This window comes from Spermophilus citellus (genome assembly GCF_964194105.1).
Source record: "Spermophilus citellus genome assembly, chromosome: 2".
In the NCBI taxonomy this organism is placed as follows: domain Eukaryota; kingdom Metazoa; phylum Chordata; class Mammalia; order Rodentia; family Sciuridae; genus Spermophilus; species Spermophilus citellus.
The window spans coordinates 157,333,604-157,351,926 of NC_138183.1; the positions used below are offsets into that span (position 1 = coordinate 157,333,604).

The 18,323-nt window shown below is 45.5% G+C and overlaps 1 protein-coding gene across 1 annotated transcript in view; it reads right to left on the reverse strand.

Annotated features, from left to right (window-relative positions):
• Positions 1 to 1,106: 1,106 nt before the first annotated feature.
• TTC12 (tetratricopeptide repeat domain 12) overlaps positions 1,107 to 18,323 on the reverse strand; it is a 46,763-nt gene continuing 29,546 nt past the window's right edge. The window contains exons 13-22 of the mRNA XM_081281193.1: positions 16,767 to 16,935; positions 10,552 to 10,644; positions 9,180 to 9,240; positions 8,344 to 8,481; positions 7,762 to 7,860; positions 7,248 to 7,316; positions 5,172 to 5,273; positions 3,897 to 3,996; positions 2,886 to 3,111; positions 1,107 to 1,243 (exon numbers count right to left, since the gene is read on the reverse strand). Of these exons, the coding sequence (XP_081137319.1) occupies positions 1,168 to 1,243; positions 2,886 to 3,111; positions 3,897 to 3,996; positions 5,172 to 5,273; positions 7,248 to 7,316; positions 7,762 to 7,860; positions 8,344 to 8,481; positions 9,180 to 9,240; positions 10,552 to 10,644; positions 16,767 to 16,935 (1,133 nt within the window). The 3' untranslated portion in view covers positions 1,107 to 1,167. The remainder of the gene's footprint in view (positions 1,244 to 2,885; positions 3,112 to 3,896; positions 3,997 to 5,171; positions 5,274 to 7,247; positions 7,317 to 7,761; positions 7,861 to 8,343; positions 8,482 to 9,179; positions 9,241 to 10,551; positions 10,645 to 16,766; positions 16,936 to 18,323) is intronic.

Sequence of the window (18,323 nt, forward strand, 5' to 3'; positions counted from 1 at the left end):
GAAAGCAGCTGAGGACATCACACCAGGAAGCAGAGGGACACAGCTCCACTTTCCAGAGACAAAATATATACCCCAAAGGCATACCCAATGACCCACCTCCTCTAGCCACATCCTGCCTGCCTAGGGTTATCACCCAGGTAATCTCTAGCAGGAAATTAATGCACTGATTAGGCAAAGGCTTTCATAACCCAGTCTTTTCACCTCTGAACATTCTTGCATTATCTCACCATGAGATTTTGGAGGATGTCCTCATATTTAAACTATAACAAAAGTAGATCCTGTCTCCTATTCTAAAATGACCAAGTGATTGAACTAAAAAGCCAGAGTAGTCTCACTAGACTTTTCACTTAGGGACTTGGAGTCTACAGGTGGCTATCGTTTAAGGTTTTATGGACACGGGTCAATGAAAAGGGAGCAGTGCCTTTGAGGATGGGATAGAAGCGTAAAGTAGGATAGAGGAATCAATGTATACATAAGTCAGGGTTCAGTGCATAAACAGAAGCCCTGTTCTGGCATTTTAAGTAGAGAACAATCTAACACACAGCATGGGTACATATGACACCACTGGATGGGCTGTAGGGTGCCAGGCATGGCATCTGCAAATGACTCCCAAGACTGCACAGAGCTGTCCTGACAGCCAGCCACTCGGACCACTGGGCCCACTGAGTTCAAGAGCACGTGCCATAGCTGTGCTGGGTTTCAGAAAGCTGTCACCACTCCTGCCACTTTGTCTATCTCAAGGCACTCAGAGCCGGAAAGCAGATGCCAAAAAGTCACTGCCAAGAAACCTGGCATTTCTAGCATGTTGCCAGCAAAAGATGGCAAATGGGGCAGGAAGCGGTCTTAAACTGGCAGGATCTGGTTCCCATCTACAAGTGTTGTTGTAAGGGGTCTGGAAAATGTGGCTTTGTGTTGGCTGGGTTCCAGACTACACAGAATGGGAGGGAAGATTCAGAGGCGGGTACGATGGAGTTGAGCTCGCTGAAGCAGTTTCCATTACAGTCACCACCGATGCCCACTCTCTTCTTACCAGTGAAAACACACGAGACAAACACACTGAAAATAAACATTCAGTTCTAGAGTGGATATCTAAGAGAACTTTATTAGCACATCATCACCCCAGAACATATGGTGTGTGTTTACAAAATAGCACAGACACCACCTCTCTCAAGAATCCTGGATGTATTTCATTGTAGAGTTGAGAATTTCCATCCCATGAAGCTCTCTCAGTTGAGCAGTAAACCTGTTGTAATCAGAACACCAAATCCTGGTCAGAAATGTCACATTTCCAAGCCATCCCTATCTCATGTGGCAGCTGGCTGGGAACATTAGCCCATCTCTCTGAGTGGGAAGAGAAGTGGCTGTGGCACTGGTGAGCTGAGCCCAAGAGATCAAAGGGAAAGCTCACAGGGAGACCACAGAATGCTGAAAACACTCTTGCTGTGAGTGGCAGGTGTGACAGGCTGATCAGATGGGACCATGTTCTCGGGGACTCCCCAGCAGGTTGCCACTTTGAGCTCCTCTTAGCTAATGTGCCCTGCTTTCTGTAGAAGAAAGATTTTATCTGTTCCTTCCATTTGATCAACCAGACAGAATTTGAAAGGACCTCAGATGTTATCGAAGCCAGCCCTCTCATTCTACAGAGGCATTAGAGGTGTGTAGCTGTAAGGAGCCTACCTCCCCTCAGCCCCAAAGGCTCCCTGCTTCTATGCTAGGGGAACACCCCTCCAGACATACACACACACACACACACACACACACACACACACACACACCAGGATGTTTAAGCACATCAGAACAAGAGCAGAGCAGAGCAGAGCAGGAGCCTGAGCAAAAAGAAGCAATGCACAGAGTTAAAGTCAAGATTTCCTGAGCTGGCTTGCTGGGTGGCCTCAGACATGAGTTCTGAATATCTGCTTCTCCATTCTGTTTCCTCCAGTGGAAAAAATGCCACCCTTATTGGATATTCCTTTGTTTGTTTAGACCCAGGCAATCAATCAACCAACCAACCAACCAAGTAGGAACCTGTTCTGGAAAAGTAAAGAAAGAGAAAGGAAGTTGCTAAAGTTTGGATTTTGTGTGTGTGTGTGTGCTGGAGATTAAACCAGAGCCTTATGCAGGCCGGGAAAGTGCTCTACCAATTGAAGAGCATCCTTAGTCCTACAGCTTGGACCTGATATGTCCCCCCAAAGCCCATGTGCTAAGAGACTTGGTTCCAGTCTGGTGCTACTGGAGGTGGTGGAATCTTTAGAAAGTGGAGCTATTGGAAGGAAGTTAGGTCACTATGAGGATGCCCTTGAAGGTGACATTGGGACCCCAGTCCCATCCTGTCTACCTTTGCTTCTTTGCCACCATGAGTTAAACAGTCCTTCTCTGCCAAATGTTCCCACTATGATGTACTGTGCCACCATGGGCCCAAAGCCACAGGGCCAAGTGAGCAAGAACTGAAACCTCTGAAATTGTGAGCCAAACAAACCTTTACTCCTCTTAAGTTGATTTTCTCAGGTATTTTGTCACTGTGATGAAAAGCTGACTAACAGAAAGTGGGAGAGGAGGAGAGATGGTGTGAGAAAGAGAGGAGGAATGGGGGCAAGTGAAGGAGAGAAGGATGGAGAGAATGAGGGGCAAAAAGACAATGGCTGTAAGTGTGTGGGACTGATGCCTCTTGAGTTGGAAGCTGAGTGTTCCCCAGTTCCTTTGAGGAAGACTTCCTGCAGGGAAGAAACTGCTAGGCCCCACAGAGGCCCAGGCAGAAGGTATGAGGGCTCCCAACAGAACTCCATGTGGCATATGGTCCCTTGCAAAACAGTGCTTGGCTTGGCCCACTCTTTCTGAAATGTCACAAGCATTTGGGATGGCCTGGCTCGGTGGTGGCCATAGTGTACCTGGGCTCGGCTGTACACAGCTTCCCCAGAGCAATGCCTGCATTCAGCTGCACTGCTGAATTCTGAGAGTCGCTACCAGCAAGCTTTAACAGGACCAGTACCAGGTCTGTCTTCAGCAGAGAAGATGCAATCTTGGGTACCTCCATGCAGTTGCCAAGACAGAGGGCAGCATTGCCCACCAGAATCTCGTCGTCTGAGCTGAGCAGCTTCATCAGAATGTTGAACTCTACAGGGAAAGATGAGAACAAGTAACAAGGAACAAGCTCCTCTGGATCCCCTAAAAGGAGCCTGGCAATGGAACATGGGCAGGGGGCAGGGAGGCAATGGTGGATGCTGAGCTTCCCCAGAAACCCTGGGAAGAATGGGCTCCCTCACACTCAGAAAATGTCCACTGAGTGCTACAACCTCCTCAACTCCTCCTGGTGTCCCTGCGGTATCTCAGGTGCCTAGAACAGCACCCAGCACAACACAGTTGCTGTGTGAATGAGCTGAGTGTGCCAGGCAGGTCTGCCTTCTCCAAAGTCCCTCCATGCCCCATAACCGTGACAGTCCCACTTGGCAGCCTGAGCGGGAGGCAATGTGCCCACCTCTTGTATCTTCCCTCTGGGTTCCCATCCCTTCATCAGTCACCTGTGGTGTTAGGCTTAGACTCTGTTACTTCCCTTCATCACTAAAAGTTGAAAGTGGTTTGTTTTCATTTCCCCTCCCTCTGTGAAGGAAGAAAGCTGGTGCTGGGTCAGTTTAAGTAGACTTAGAAACCATTTCAGTTTAACTTGGGCAGAGGAGAAGATTTCCCAGAATCCACCCTGTTACCTTGGCGTGGTCTTTCAGCTGGGCCTCCTCCCTGGGCACTCTACCTGTGCACAGCCAAGAGGCTAATGAAATCCTTTCCTATTTGGAGGTGAACTGACATCTTGTTATGCCAATACTGCAGATGGCCATAGTTCCCTCTGCAGCCTCAAGGTGGAGGAACCTCTGGGATGGGGGTGCCTTGATGAAATCCTCACTTACTTTTATCCAGTCTTATTACTTCTTCCCGCGCTTCGTGATAACTATTTGTGCAGATAGCCAGTATCTTTATAGCATAATGTGATGCAGTCTGGCCTCCTGTCTAGATTTCAGGATGAAATTAAAAAGTAAAATCAATCTATGATAATTCTTGACCAGAAAGCACAGGAAGAAGTCACAGTAGAGCTAGTGGCCTCCTGAGCTTCTAAGAGAAATTCCACTGAGAATAGCATGTGCTTCCTGGTGAGCAGGGAGAGACTGTCACTCACATACCCTTCTAATAGCCCATACTTTAGGCAGGAACATAGGCCTGTCATGTATACCTGACACCTCTAGAGGGCTTTGAGCAAGTGGCTGAGAGGAGAATGATACTGTTGATAGGCAGATCTACCAAGAAGGAGAGGGAAAGGCCTTCCTGTGTCCTTTCACCTTTTGAGAATGAAGCTGACATTTGTTGTAGAGAACATTATGAACTTAGATCATCGTAAGAGGTGACAAATATCAAATCATAACCCTTAAAACTACCTAAGGCAGGGTTTTTAAAATGCATGTGTGCATGTACAATTTGCTGTGTGAACTTGGGATCTGCAGCCTCTGCCGGGCTACAGAGTTTGTTTAGAGGGAATGACATCATCGTCCAAGTGGCAGCCTCAACTCAGACCCACCATCCTACCCTCTCCACACCTCCCGCCCCCTCAGCCTGGGGTTCAGTGTTGCTGTGCTAACATGCCTGGGCCTCACTGGGCACATGCAGGTGGGATCCAGACACAGCAGCCTAATAATGCACTTTGCCCTTTCAGGTGAACCAGTTGCTCGTTTGGCTCCACTGCACTCGTTTCAGAGGGAAATTCCCACATCCTCTGGTCACATGGTAACTCTACAGCCTCCATGTCTCATAAATGGAGTTATATCCAGCAATCTCCAAATAACTATTTAAAGCATCATGAGCCCATGAATAAAATAATTGACCTGAAAACCTTACAAAAAGCCATTCAAATCGTCTCATTAAAGGACAGAGGCCACACAATTTGAAGTTAGGCTTGAAGGGTAAGCAGTTTTTTTCTGGATGCATCTGAAGAGCAGTTTACTTATTCTTTTGCTGATGTTCAGAGCATTGTCTGGGTGGACAAGCTGAAGAGAATCCCCATTCTGGAAATTTAAAATCTAGCAGGGATGGCACAGAGGCACATTACTGAACAAAGCCCACCTTCATTCTGCTCCCTGAGTAAAATAACACCCCTGGAAATCTTAGAGGTTGTGACTGTGAGGCCATTTTACCTTCAGGAATTTAATCATTTTCTTCACCACTCCTGTTCTCACAGCCTCCTCGATGATGTTCAGAGAGGAAGAAAGGGTCCGGCTTAGAACACCAGCAGCTCTCTGTGTGAAACAGAAAGAGAATGATTAAACGTCTGTTTCAGAAATGCTGAGGACCTTTAAAAGTTAACAAGAAGTTTGGCAAAAGCAATCATTGGTATCAGAAGCAGAACACGCACCTGGATTTTTAAACAATGTAATGGCCAAGTCACACGTGGCAAGCATGGTTATTGTTAATGAAGCTGCGAGGTAGGCAGTTCAAACACTGCCCCCTGGACCACAGAGGCCCCCCTGACTTCAGCTTTACCCAGGATGGACCAGCTCAACTCTGAGAAGGAAAGCCCTCTCTGGTCCCTCCCAGAGCTCCACACTAGCAGGGCCCTCATTAGGAGAGGTTCTGCTTTCTGGATCAATCCTCTCTTTTGAGTTTTCATTTATCCTTATCTTTCTGAATCTTTGTCTTTTTGTTCTACTTTCTGGGAGATTTTATTTACTTTATTTCCCAGCTCTCGTGGCTTTTTAAAAATAATATCAAGTAGTTACTGTCTTATGGGTATAACTATCTTGAATCTTTCTCAGGATGAAACTGATAGTTACTACTATTTTCTTCTATTTCCTATATATCTTTCTTTCTCTGGGGTCATTTCTTTCTGTTTATCTTTGTTTTTCTATTTATGTGTGCTTTTCCTAAAATGTCTGATGACCTTAGATGCCCAATCACATTTATGAAAAAAAGCAATAAAGATGTGTGTGGGCGTGTTGTGTTCATGGGAAGTTTGTTGACAGGCAGGCAAAGACAGGGCACCCTTCAATACTAAAAAGACCTCAGTTTTCTCTGGACTTCCAATTTATTAGAGAAAAAAATACAGGACTTAAGTTCTAAGGCTTAAAACAGTGGACAATATGCACTATCCAAGGACCAGATTCCCAGGATGAAGCTGCTGCCCCGCGCAGCAAGCTGGGAAGCACCCAACTGGGACACGCATGGAATTATAGGAAAATCTGACCCAAGAGCTTCCCTGAGGACACAGGCCCAGTTTTAGGTCTGAACCACATAGAAAAGCCCCCGGCACTTGAGAATAGTGGGACTGACCACTTTTGAGGCAGGTCATGGGCCTCTTCTGAGGCCCCTCATATAAAATGCATACCCCTCTTATAAAAATGCACATACACTTGGAATCTACACAATTTCCCAGGGTCCAGGGAACCTGAAGACCCACCACACTTTCATGGAGTTCAGGTTGCTGCGAGTACTTGCCCTAAACAAAGTAGGTTGGATCTTTGTAGGAGAACCATTTTTAAACCCTGGAGCCATTCACCAGCCTACAATCCTTGAAGGGCTAGTTTCCCAGACTTGCCTTGAGTATGAACCTGACTTTTGCTCTAAGTTTTAGGTCCTGCCCTAACAGGCAGGAAAACAGGGCTGAATCTTTCTAATGTAAGAGAAGAACATGCTCTAGGATGATGGCGAGTACCTCTTAAATCACCTCTTAATATTCTTCTCCTGATGCCCTGTGCTAACATAAGCCTTCTCCATCTTGGCCAAATAGCAGGACACAGAAAGCCTTTCTAGCACGTGTTCCCAAAGGGTCCAAACCATTAAGCATAAACAAACTCTAAGATCTGTGGCTTCAAACATGTTTTTCTCAATGATGGAAGAAAGGGATTGTAAATAAAGTCCTTTGGCCTGTCTGGTCTGCACATGATCTCTTGAAATATGATAAACAGGGTAGATTATATATATTATCTGGTTAGATTCCAGAATATACAGAAAATGGATTCTTATCTTTGGTTCATGGACTACAGGGGGTCTACAGATGCACTCTGAAAGCAGGTCACCAAATATCCCAAACTGTAGGCAAAATTCAGCATTTATGTGTTTGTGGGCATCATTCAGAGGTGCACATCTACTCCAAACCTCAGAGAGGAACCAAATTCTCAAAGGTGGTGACGGGAAGAAGGTCGAGATGCACTGACAGCAAAGTAGAACAAGAACAAGAGCAAGGAAGCCGCTTCTGGACTCCCTGGAGAACTTACTGTTAGGATTCCTCCATCCTGGCAATTCAGTAGAGTCAGGCATCTTCTGCTCACCTCCATAGCCCAAACCTACAAGCACAGTGAGAGGGAAGAAGGAGAGTTGAACACCCTGATCATTGGAATCCTCTGTGGAGTTGCTTCTGAGCAGTCAAACAGAAATGACTCCCTTCTCCCTGCCACCACGTGCTATGCAGATGTCCCCATAATGCCTTTCATTGCTCTTCTTCCTTCCTTAACTCTGGGCAATGCTTTGACAACAGGGGCCATACTTTATTTGAATTTGTATTCTTCTCTGCACCCTGGGCACACAAGTAGCTTTCTGAATGAACGTGTAACTGAGCAACTTATCTCACCCTCAGCAGAACAGCGTGACAGCTTCCCTCCAGCCCTCTACATTCCCACTACTAGCATTCGAGTCTGTATGCCTTGGTTGTCTTTGAGAATGAATGGTTCAATGCAACAGGATGAGTTTAGGCTGTTCCAGGGCCCAGAGAGGGAGATAAGAAGGCCATACCTCTGAGACAAAGGGGACCTGAAGACACACGTTCATGATGAGTCCCAAGAGTGTGTATGTGATCTCTCTGAATAGGTCCAGGTCCTCCTCACACCTGGCCTTGGAAACAAAACAAGGTAAACAATGACCTTGCTGCTTGACAGCTTTTCATGGTCATCTCTTCCCTTAGACAGAGTCTCAAAGATACTTGAAATTGTCAATGTCATGAATTTAAGTGATGGTGGAAGCCCAGAGACTGGTTCTGTGAGTTCACGTTAATCCAGGAGCTGTGGAAGGTGTCTCTGGTCCTCTGTCAAGGCTCTCTGGCTGGGCCTGTCCCTAGGTTTAAAATGAAGAGTGAGTGCTGAAATGAATGATCAAGTCGGTTCTACCAGGAAATCCTACAAATATTGACAGGGTGGCTGAGACTTGATCTGGAGAGGCCTTTAAGTCTAGCAGTCCATAAAATCTATGGTTACAGAGGGACTAATAACTAGTGGCTCCTGCACTTGGAGAAACAGAATTTTTGAAAGATAATTAAAAAGGATATAATGCTCCCCTAAAAAGAAAAAATACCAGCTTTGAATAGAAAAACCAAAATACCAGGAATCCCAAGCAGGCATCCCCAAAGTCTTCACAGGCTGCCATGTGCTTCCGGGTGGCAGGCTCAGCACTGAGGTTCCCCATGATGGCAATGCACTGGCAGAGAGCTGAGGCATTAGTTACCTTGGGATCCCTCTTCTAAAGTAAAGCGAGAGAAAGCGAGGCCTCAGAGAGCAGGCAAATGTCTGCTAGGAGCAGCCCTCACTCAGCAAAGGCTGGGACTCAGAGCTTAATGCCACACGGGGACATCAATTGGGGTCACCCTAACAACACAGTGAAGCCTAGAAGGGCTTTGTGCCTTCCATGAACCAGCTGGGAGGACCTGGGCAAATCCCTTTGCTTCTCCATTCCCACAGCTGAAAAACTCTGGGATAGGATTACACTCCTGGAGGACCCTGAAGCTTCATGACTATCTGGGTACAACTTGCTCTCCATGGTGGACCCTTACTGTCCTCTGCCTGATCAGCTCCAATTGTTACACTTGTCCTCCTGAAAGAGATGATTTCCTTTCAGGGGACAGGTGCAGGTTTTCCTGAAGATAAGACTTTATGCCAGGAGGGGACTGATGAAGACTGACACCCCCCACCACCACTGTTACCTAAGCTGCAGTCCACTTGCAGTTTTTTCTCCTCTGTGACTGACCCTGATCATATGCCACCTCTACCTGTCCAGTCTGAAGTTGTTTTAATAATTGACACTTTTGTATAAATTGCAGCTGGGAATAATGTTTAATCAATCTGAGAGACAGAGTGGTTCCAGGGTGCAAACTGTGTTTAAACAGCTCTGTTCAACTCCTGGGTGCCTGTCATGGAGGCTAGAAATGAGGGTTTGCTCACCAGAACACCTATGAGTGCCGGAAGAGCATCTGGAAGGTTGGCCTGGAACCGGACTTGGAATCTGTTGAGAGAATAGCAGCCAGCATTACTTCTACATGGCACAAGCTATAAAATACAACATTCTGGGTTATCCACTGGGCTCCTGTGATTTATAGCATGCATGAATAATTCACTCTGACCCTTGGCCCCCAAAACTGTCACTGAGTATGTAATATGGCTTTAGTTTTTCTAAGTCTAGAGAATTGTCTTTGACGTCAAACACCAGACCTCAGATGGCAGATCTTCTGAGTAGAATTCCTGGGCCTCTGGTGAGTTGACTCTGCACCCTGAGTCTATAGGTCATATGTGTGATGTGCAGATGGGAAATACAATGTAAGCACATTGACTTGTTACAGCCACCAGGAGGGGCCCAGATGCATACACGTGTCTATGTGCTAGAGCACTCCTCACTCCAGGCCTGGGCCAGATGCCTGGCTTGTCTATAAGCACCAGCAGTTCTCAATCACATGACCATTTCTAGGCAAGATCAGTGATTTTTTAAAAAAAAATCTTAAGAATGAGAAAAATAAGAGTTTTACTATTATTCACCCCAAGTGCTAATCAAAAGAAAAATACAAAAAAAAAAAAAAGGGCAGGAGGAGGAGTTTACTCATAATATCACTGGCAACCCAAGGGGAGGCTACACCTTACACTCATTCTTGCCTGCTTGCTCATTCATGTTCATTCCATACAAATGTGCTGGGCAGTTACTGTGCACCAGGCACCAAGGGGAAGAAGCTTCCCTGACACTTTGCAGGTGCACTTACTGTGATAGGCACTGTTCTAAGTAGCCACCCTCTTATATCTGTGAGAGATTGGTACCAGGACCCACGTGTATATCAAAATTCAAAGATGCTCAAGTCCCTTATATAAAATGTGTACTTGCATATAACCTACACATATTCTCTTGTATTCCTCAAATCATCTTTAGCTTACAGAACCTCATACAATGTGAGTGCTGTATAAATAGTTGTTATACTCTATTGTTTAGAGAATGACAAGAAGAAAATATGTATATGTTCAGTACAGATGCATGTTTTCCAACATTTCTAATCGCTGGTTCATTGAATCTACAGATGTAGAACTCACAGGTATCAAGGGCCAACTGCATGTTACTTACTGCACCCAAACCCACTGAAGACTGACCTTCCCTGCAGAGAGACTGACATGGGAGCGAAAATCCACAGCCTCTGGAAGGCATTGGCCTTCCTATTCAGCAAACCTTGTGATGCCCGGTCAGACATGCCTAGCCTATCTGTATACTGCACATGTAAGAAAATGACAGTTCAACACAGGTAGAAGAATTATCAGTTTCTGGAACTAAAAAAGTTACCTTTCATCCAGAGCCAAGTCTGTGAGCAGTCCCATGGCAGTGTTGGCCTTCTTATCTAAGAAATCAAGAAATGACAGCAGGGCTTCCAATAATCTGCAAAAACCCATAAAAAGCCTCAGAGGGGGCTGTCCTCCAACTACCAGCCTCCCCAACAAGGTGACCGAGCAAGGAGTTCAGGAAGGAGTTGGGAGCCTGGTGAGAGAAGCTGAAAGGGTGGCCTAGCCATGCCTCGCCAGGACGCCCAGCTCCAGGCCTGACTCAGAGAGATACTATCCTTCAATGGCTCTACCACTTAACATGAATTCCCTGGGGCTGAATAGTGTTAACTGAAGTTTATAGATTACCAGACACCAGCTTGGGAAGGAGTCTCTGGGGCTCTGCTCTGTGATTCTGGCTCAGTCAAGTTCATTAACTTAGATGACATCTAAATGGCACACTTACTAACATGCTGATGACTAACGTGGGAGGCCCCCTAATAAGGCAGATGATGGAATAAAGATTTAATAAGATCTTGACAGGCTGCTGAACACATCGGATAAAATTTGATAGGATTAAGCTCAGACTCCTCTACTGAGAGCTGGAGATTCTGTGTAGTAACAGCATTGGGAGACCTGCATTATAACTGGCTCACACAGAAAAGGGCTAAGGGATTTTAGTCTACTACATACACAGTCTGGCCAAGCAGTCTGGAGCAGCTGCCAAAAATGCTACTGAATTCTCACACTGTCCAAATGGATGTACTGGCACCAGAATAATGGTGCCATTTGCCCACCCAGCAAACCTGTACTGGGCATCTACACTGTGCTTAGTACTGTGCTCAGCACGGACCTCCTGGTTCCCCACAGTGATACACACACAAATAAATAAGGAAGAGAAGTTGTGTGTTAGATGGTGTGTTAGAAACAGACACATGTTAAAGACTCAGAATCTACCTGGTACGAGGCGTGGACGATGGCAATGAGGAGGGCCTCAACAGCAGATGACATTTCAGTGTCTCTTGAGAGAGTAGCATTACCTATTCATTCCTTAATCCATTCAGTCAACAACACTGAATGAGCACTGACCATATCAGGCAATGTGGCAGGTTCTGGGGCCATAACAATAAAACAAGACTGTGTCCTGGCTCAGCCCTAGACAGTGTCCAGGGAGCTTGCAGGCCAGCACTGGGCACATGGGGACAAGAAAACAGCATGTAAGGCAAATTACCCTGAGGCAAGTTTGGGTACTAGTAGAAGCTTCTTATAATTAGTGCTTAGAGTAGGAGGGGAAGACAGGGACAATGAGGCAAGAGAGCTAGACAGACCCAGATCATGGTGGCCCTCTGTGGTCTGCTGGAAAGTTTTCACAACCCTAGAGGCCTGTGTTCTCCAAAGTAGAGTTGGTGGAAGACATGCTTAGTGGTGGTCACAGAGGAGTAGCAAGGATTCCCAGGCCACTCTCAGCCGCTGTGTGGGAGAAGACTCCAGGATGTTGCATTTTTAATCAAGGACTCAGGTGACTCACAATCACTGTATCTCGGGAGTTGAAGAAACAGTCATATAGGCAACAGAGAGTCATTGCAGCATTTTAAGTAGGAAAATAACAGGACAGATGTGCTTTTTTTTTTTTTTTGGTACCGGGGATGGAACCCAAGGGTAATTAACCACTAAGCCATATCTCTATCCCTTTTTGTATTTTATTTAGAGACAGGGTCTCACTGAGTTGCTTAGGGACTTGCTGAGTTGCTGAGGTTGGCTTTGAACTCACAATCCTCCTGCCTCAGCCTCCTGCTGGGATTATAGGTGTACACCACCATACTCAGCCTGATGTGTGTTTTTAAAAATAATCCTTTTGTTGACAGGGCAGAAGCCAGATTGGAGCATGTGGGATGGGAGGCAGGGAATCTAACCAGGGAGAACTGATTGTCCAGATAATAAAAGTGAAGAGACCAACTGTAGCAGCTACAGGGGAAGCGGTACCATCAAAACGGAGGTACTTGTAAAGACTGAGAAGGAATGACTAAGAGAAGGAGGAGAAATGGAATGAAAACAGGAGCAAGGATGGAAACATACTGACTTATAGATGTGGTAAAGGGTGATCCTGTTACTTCCAAGATTATGGTTTAGGCAACTGGATGGATAGAAGTCCTCTGCAAAGACAGGAAGTTCAGGCAGAGGTCTGGACTGAAGAAGCACACTTTGATTTATTAAGTTTCTGGCACTCATGGGTACTGAAATAGAGATATCCAGTGGCAGAAGGGTGTTGTTATCCAGTACTTGAGAGAGGGACTCAGACTGTCTCTTAATCAAGGCCACAGTTGAAATGAGGACCATGGGTAGGATTCTGGAGTCTCTGACTTAAAAGGGAGAGCATAAAGGGACTGACGAAAGAAGAAAAGGAGGTGAAGCCAGGAGTGAGGAGGTGGGCCAGGAAGGGGGATGTCCTGACAGTAGTGGTTGTGGAGTTTCGAGAAGGGTAGGGTCAAGAGGATCCGATGCCACAGGGCAGCCAAGTGAGGGAAAGACAGGAAAGAGCCCATCAGAATGGGCAGTTGGGAATGTGGCATCTAGTCACTCACTCTTAGGGTATGAGATCTGCCTACCTAGGAGATCTTCTAGGAGAGGCATGGAAGCCAAATCACATGAGGGAGCCAGGGTGCTTAACCTATAAAAGGCTGGTGTCTTCCTACACCTAAGGCACTGGAAAGCAGAAGGAACCGAAGCCTTCTCTAGGCCTTCCAGAGTCTGGACTTGGCTTCAGCCCAGAATGCTACGGGGCAGCAGTTTGTGTTCGGTGTAAGGGAATGTCTTCTAGCAACTAGACCTAGGTTGGAAGTGGACAGGCTGCCCTGGGAGGTGAGCTCCACGTCCTCACTAGATGGGGAAAGACTCGCAGTCTGTTAGCTGTGTTAGTTCCCATCTCCAAACAACTGAAAATGCTGGCTCTTCCCTGGGGATCATGCACAGGTGTGCTGGGATGCCACAGAGGGGCATCCAGGCTGGGCAGGTCAGGTTGGTTTGTCACTAAGGTCAAGGTAATGCCAAGCTTCTGCAAATTCCTCACTTCCTCGGGAGTCTACTCCAGTGTTCCTGTTGTCAGATGATTTGTTTTAAAGTTAGGTCAGATTCCTTCTCCACCAATTTAAATCTGTTTTCTTGGTCTTAAAGATGAATGCTAATGAACCTGAACAGCACAGAGGATGAGACAACAGTCTAAGATCATTTTGGTTTTGTCTTGGGAAATATACACAAGTTGGCTCCCTCACGATGTGACAGAGTACTCATGCTGAGTGCAGTCATTACTAGAGAAGACAATGTGTCCCTTTCTAGCTCCTCTCATCTCCTCTCCCTCAGAGGCAGATTTTCTGCTCTGTTGATAGGCAGCTGTCCCTGTGGACACACCACACAGGTCAGAGAAAGGTCTCAAGCAACCTGTAAAGGCACTACTACCTCAGTTTAGGACCCTGAAGAGAAAAAAAAAAATGATGACAGAAGTAAGCTGCATCCACGTCGAGTCCAGGCATGATGCTAGAGTCTGTTTGCTCCTAACGCCTCACAGTCCCACTCCCTGCCGCTCTGCCTGACCCCAACATAGAAGCTGGGGCCATTTTCCCTACCAGGGGTGGCATGTGACAGAATTTTGTTCGAACATATATAAACAAACAGTGCTTTTCTTAATAAAAAGAATGGATCTGGCTGATCTGTTTTAGAAAAGGAAGGCAGGCTACAGCAAGCGAGGAGTGCCCAGGGGGAAAGGTTAGAGCACAGAGACTTTGACTTCGACATCTTTAAGTCATCTTTTAAGTCACAGGTTACTATGCTTAGTCTTTCCTTGTTTTGTGAGGAAAAAAAATAAGCAAGGCTCTGTTTTGTTGAAGCTCTTTTCGGTTGAGCATTCAGTACGATGCTGCAGAAAAAACTTTAACCAACACAGATATATCATCTCTCTTAAATGTTATTGTAAGTTTCAGTTGCAGATGAGACACTCTGGCCCATCAGGGTGAGTAACTTCTCTGATCATATAATTAGAAAGAGACAAGCAGAGGATTTAAGCTCGGAACTGCTTGAGTCTAAAAATCCAGCCCTGTCTACAAAGTGACAATGGCCCTTGGCCAGTTCTCATCAGTGAACATTCACTCCCTCAGCCTCACGTATGAGGGGAAGCATTTTGGGAGGAATGTGATCATGTGTGCCTCTGTGAGAGTCGTGGGGCTGTGTGCTGTCCTGTCCTGCTTCTGCCCACCTCATTTCATCGTGGAGAATCCATTACATCTCCTTCTGATTTAATTGAAGATGGACATTAGCAAGACTAGTGGGCAAAAAAGTAATAAGCTGAGCTTTCTCAGTCTAAAGAGTGTGGGCAGAACTGCATGAGGTGATTGTGAATGTCACTCTCCAAGACACTGGAAAAATGCAAATTGAGACTCAAGCAATTCAAAGATAGCTTGGGGGAGAAACATTTATGATAACTATAGCTATATTTACTCAAAGAGACAAAAATCAAATGAGAAAAAAAAAAAAACACGATGAAGGTACCGAGAAAATAACTGCAGATTCATTTGAAAAATAAAATGTGCTTTTGGAGAATTTAACTCCACTGACAGTCCACCCACCAGATGGACTGAGCTTTAGGGGCCACCAAAGCCATGCTGGGGGGCACTGTGGCAGCAACTAGATGGTGATGGGGAGACAGAGAGAGCCACAGCTGGGGTTTACTGACCACCCTGTCCTTAGCACACAATGAACCTCCTCAGGATGGGACAGGTGCTGACAGGGCTGCAGATTTGGCTCCTTTTTTCTTCCAATTGGGACCAAAGGGCAGAAACCAGGTGCCAAGGAACTACATCTGGGAGAGAGGAGGGTAAGTTTCCCTTGGCACTTGCTGTAGCTTTTCCTGCCCCATCTGTGAAATGGAGTCATAACACTGTTGCCTGCATCTCAGGACAGGGGAGTTTAAAAAGAAATAATAGTGAGGAAACTGGAAGGCTAACTACTAGTTTTAGGTTATATCTGAAATGCTTACAGAGCAGGCTGTAGTCATTGCTACTCTTTCCCTTAAGCTGAGCCACATGATATGGCTGACATGCATCCTTTCTAATATAAAAAATGGCAATTTCCTATGTTTGAATCAACAACCTGAAGATAAATAAATTGGAAATTAATAAAAAATAAATACTCTAAAAAATAAACAAAATGATTAAAGAAAACTGAAAAGTACTGAGCACAGTCACTGTGGTTCAGGTAATTTTTTAGGGAAGTCTTGGAAAAGAGGGACATTCTATTCTTATGTGATTCAACCTTAAAAGCTTTTCTTGTAAAAGCATTTGTTCTATTAATTTATACTCTACCTTCTTTTCAGAAAGAGGTACAAAATGAGGTGGCATTGCTTCAAACAGGAAAGAAAGAGAAAAAGGAAGGGCAAGAACAGGATAGGGCCAGGCCTGAGGTTAAAAGAGCAGAACCAAGTGACCCTTTTCAAAGCAGAGCTCCAGATTTGGCTTTAGAAGTGCCACCACTGACATCATCTACAATATCTGTGAGAAGGAGACACTTCAGTTGTGTGGGGACAGTGAACTGTTCTCCGTACTTGTTATGGTTTAGATAAGAGGTGTCCCCAGAAGCTCATGTATATGACAATGCAGGAAAGTTTAAAGGTGGAATGATTGGGTTACAGAGCCTTAACCTAATCAGTATATTAATTCCCCAATAGGAATTAACTGAATGGTAACTGTAGGCAGGTAGGGTGTGGCTGGAGGAGGTGGGTCACTGGGGGTGTGCGCGGGGGGTTTACATTTAGCTTGTCCATGGTGAGGGGAATAGTCTCTCTCTGCTTCCTGGTGACTCTACCCTGGGTTGCTTTCCTTCTTTACACTCTTCCACCATGATGTTCTGCCTCACCTTGGATGCAGAGCTAAGGATCCAGCCATCTATGGACTAAGACCTCTGTGACTATGAGCACCAAATACTTTACATCCTCTAATTGTTCTCGTTGGGTCTTTTGGTCTCAGGGGTGAAAGAGCTGACTAAAACAGTACTGAGTTCAGACAGGAACTTATCCCAGAGCTGCTTGGGACACAGCATTACTTTCAAAGGCTCTTTCTGCTACTGACCCTTCAGGAAGCCTGATAGCAGTCCATACACAAGAGCAGCATAAGGAGCTGAGGCAGGCCCCTCTCCATTTGTCTAGTGAGTGGTGACCTGAGATGCCACCATCAAGACCCCTCAGCAGAGTCTTACCGGGTCAGGTCAAGGTGGCTGATGACCAGGCTCCGTCCATTCTCTGTCTGGGCAAGCTGTACCAGTAGTGCCAGGCTCTCCTGTTGGATGGCAAGGACTCTGGATGCCAAGAGGGAGGGCACCAGCCTGGCCCAATCTGGGTACATCATAAGCAGACGCTGGTTTTCCTCTGTAAAACATAGGGGTTATCTGCTTGGTTCATGCCATGATGGCAGGTAAGCCTGTTTTTGCTCCCACCCTCCCAATGGGAAATCAATTCTTATCCATTCATTTGAGAGGCAGGATAATGTGTCAGAGCAAGCCTCAAGAGCCAGACTGCTGGGTTTGAACGAACAGGGAGCAACCTTAGCCAACTGTCAACTCCTATGTCCCTCAGTTTCCTTATCGGTAAGATGAGGGCAATGACTCGCCTCCTAGAGCTGTTAGTAGCGTTTAATGAGTCAATACCTGATCAGGCCAGAACGGCACACACTCAATGGCTACCATTATTGTCAAAAGGTTCCTTGGTATATAGTATCTGGAAATGGGAGGCACAGGTAAGAAATATGCTTAACTATGGAATATCATTAGATCATCAATCTTCATATAACAGCCAGAGTAAACATTTGAGTTCTCTCTCAGAAACTGGAATGTCACATAAGTTAATTAATAAAGCATGCCCTCCTCCTAGACTATGAGCTATTTTAGAGTAGTGGCATAGATTTAGCTCCTTACACTTGACCAGGTATTTGAATTTGTCTGAGTACAGAGAGGAACAGACAGGAGTATGAGACTGAGGTACGAAACAGGGCACAGCAAATTGGATCTCGGCAGGATGAGACCCATTGCTATGCCTCATTAACCTGGGCTCTCCTCTCTACCGTGTTAACTGCCCATTTGTACATGGCACACAGCATTCAAGAAGAGGACACACCAGGGCTCTTCAGGGTCTAAAAGAGCCAGATGCAGAAGCACAGGATCTGACTTACCCATCTAGCTACCCATGTTTTCATTCAAACATTAAATTTCAATCCTACAGTTCACCTGTTTATGTAAAATAGGATCTACTGATCTTCAAAATGGAAAGATTTATTGGTTTGTTTAGTTTACAATTTTTTTTCTTATACTGGAAAAGTAGCTTGTTGTAAGTCATTTAAACAACACAGAAGTAGTATAAAGCTGAAAATGAAAGTCCCCTTCCCCCTCCAGGTAAGCCTATTTTATAAGGAGCTATTATTCACTCTCACAAGAATAATGTTAAAAATACTACACATTGGGGCTGGGGTTATGGCTTAGCGGTAGAGCGCTCGCCTCGCACGTGCAAGGTCCTGGGTTCGATTCTCAGCACCACATATAAATAGTTATTGTGTTCAATCACAACTACAAAAATAAATATTTTAAAAAAATACTACACATCCTACCTGTAGTTGGCTTCTCTTCCCCACTCAACAATATGTCACCAACATATTTTCATGTTCTCACTTTTAAGTGTTTCATTTCCCATTTTAGAAACTTCTCTGTATTTATTGGGTTAGATTTATCAATATTTCATGGATCTGAGATACTTACATGTATATC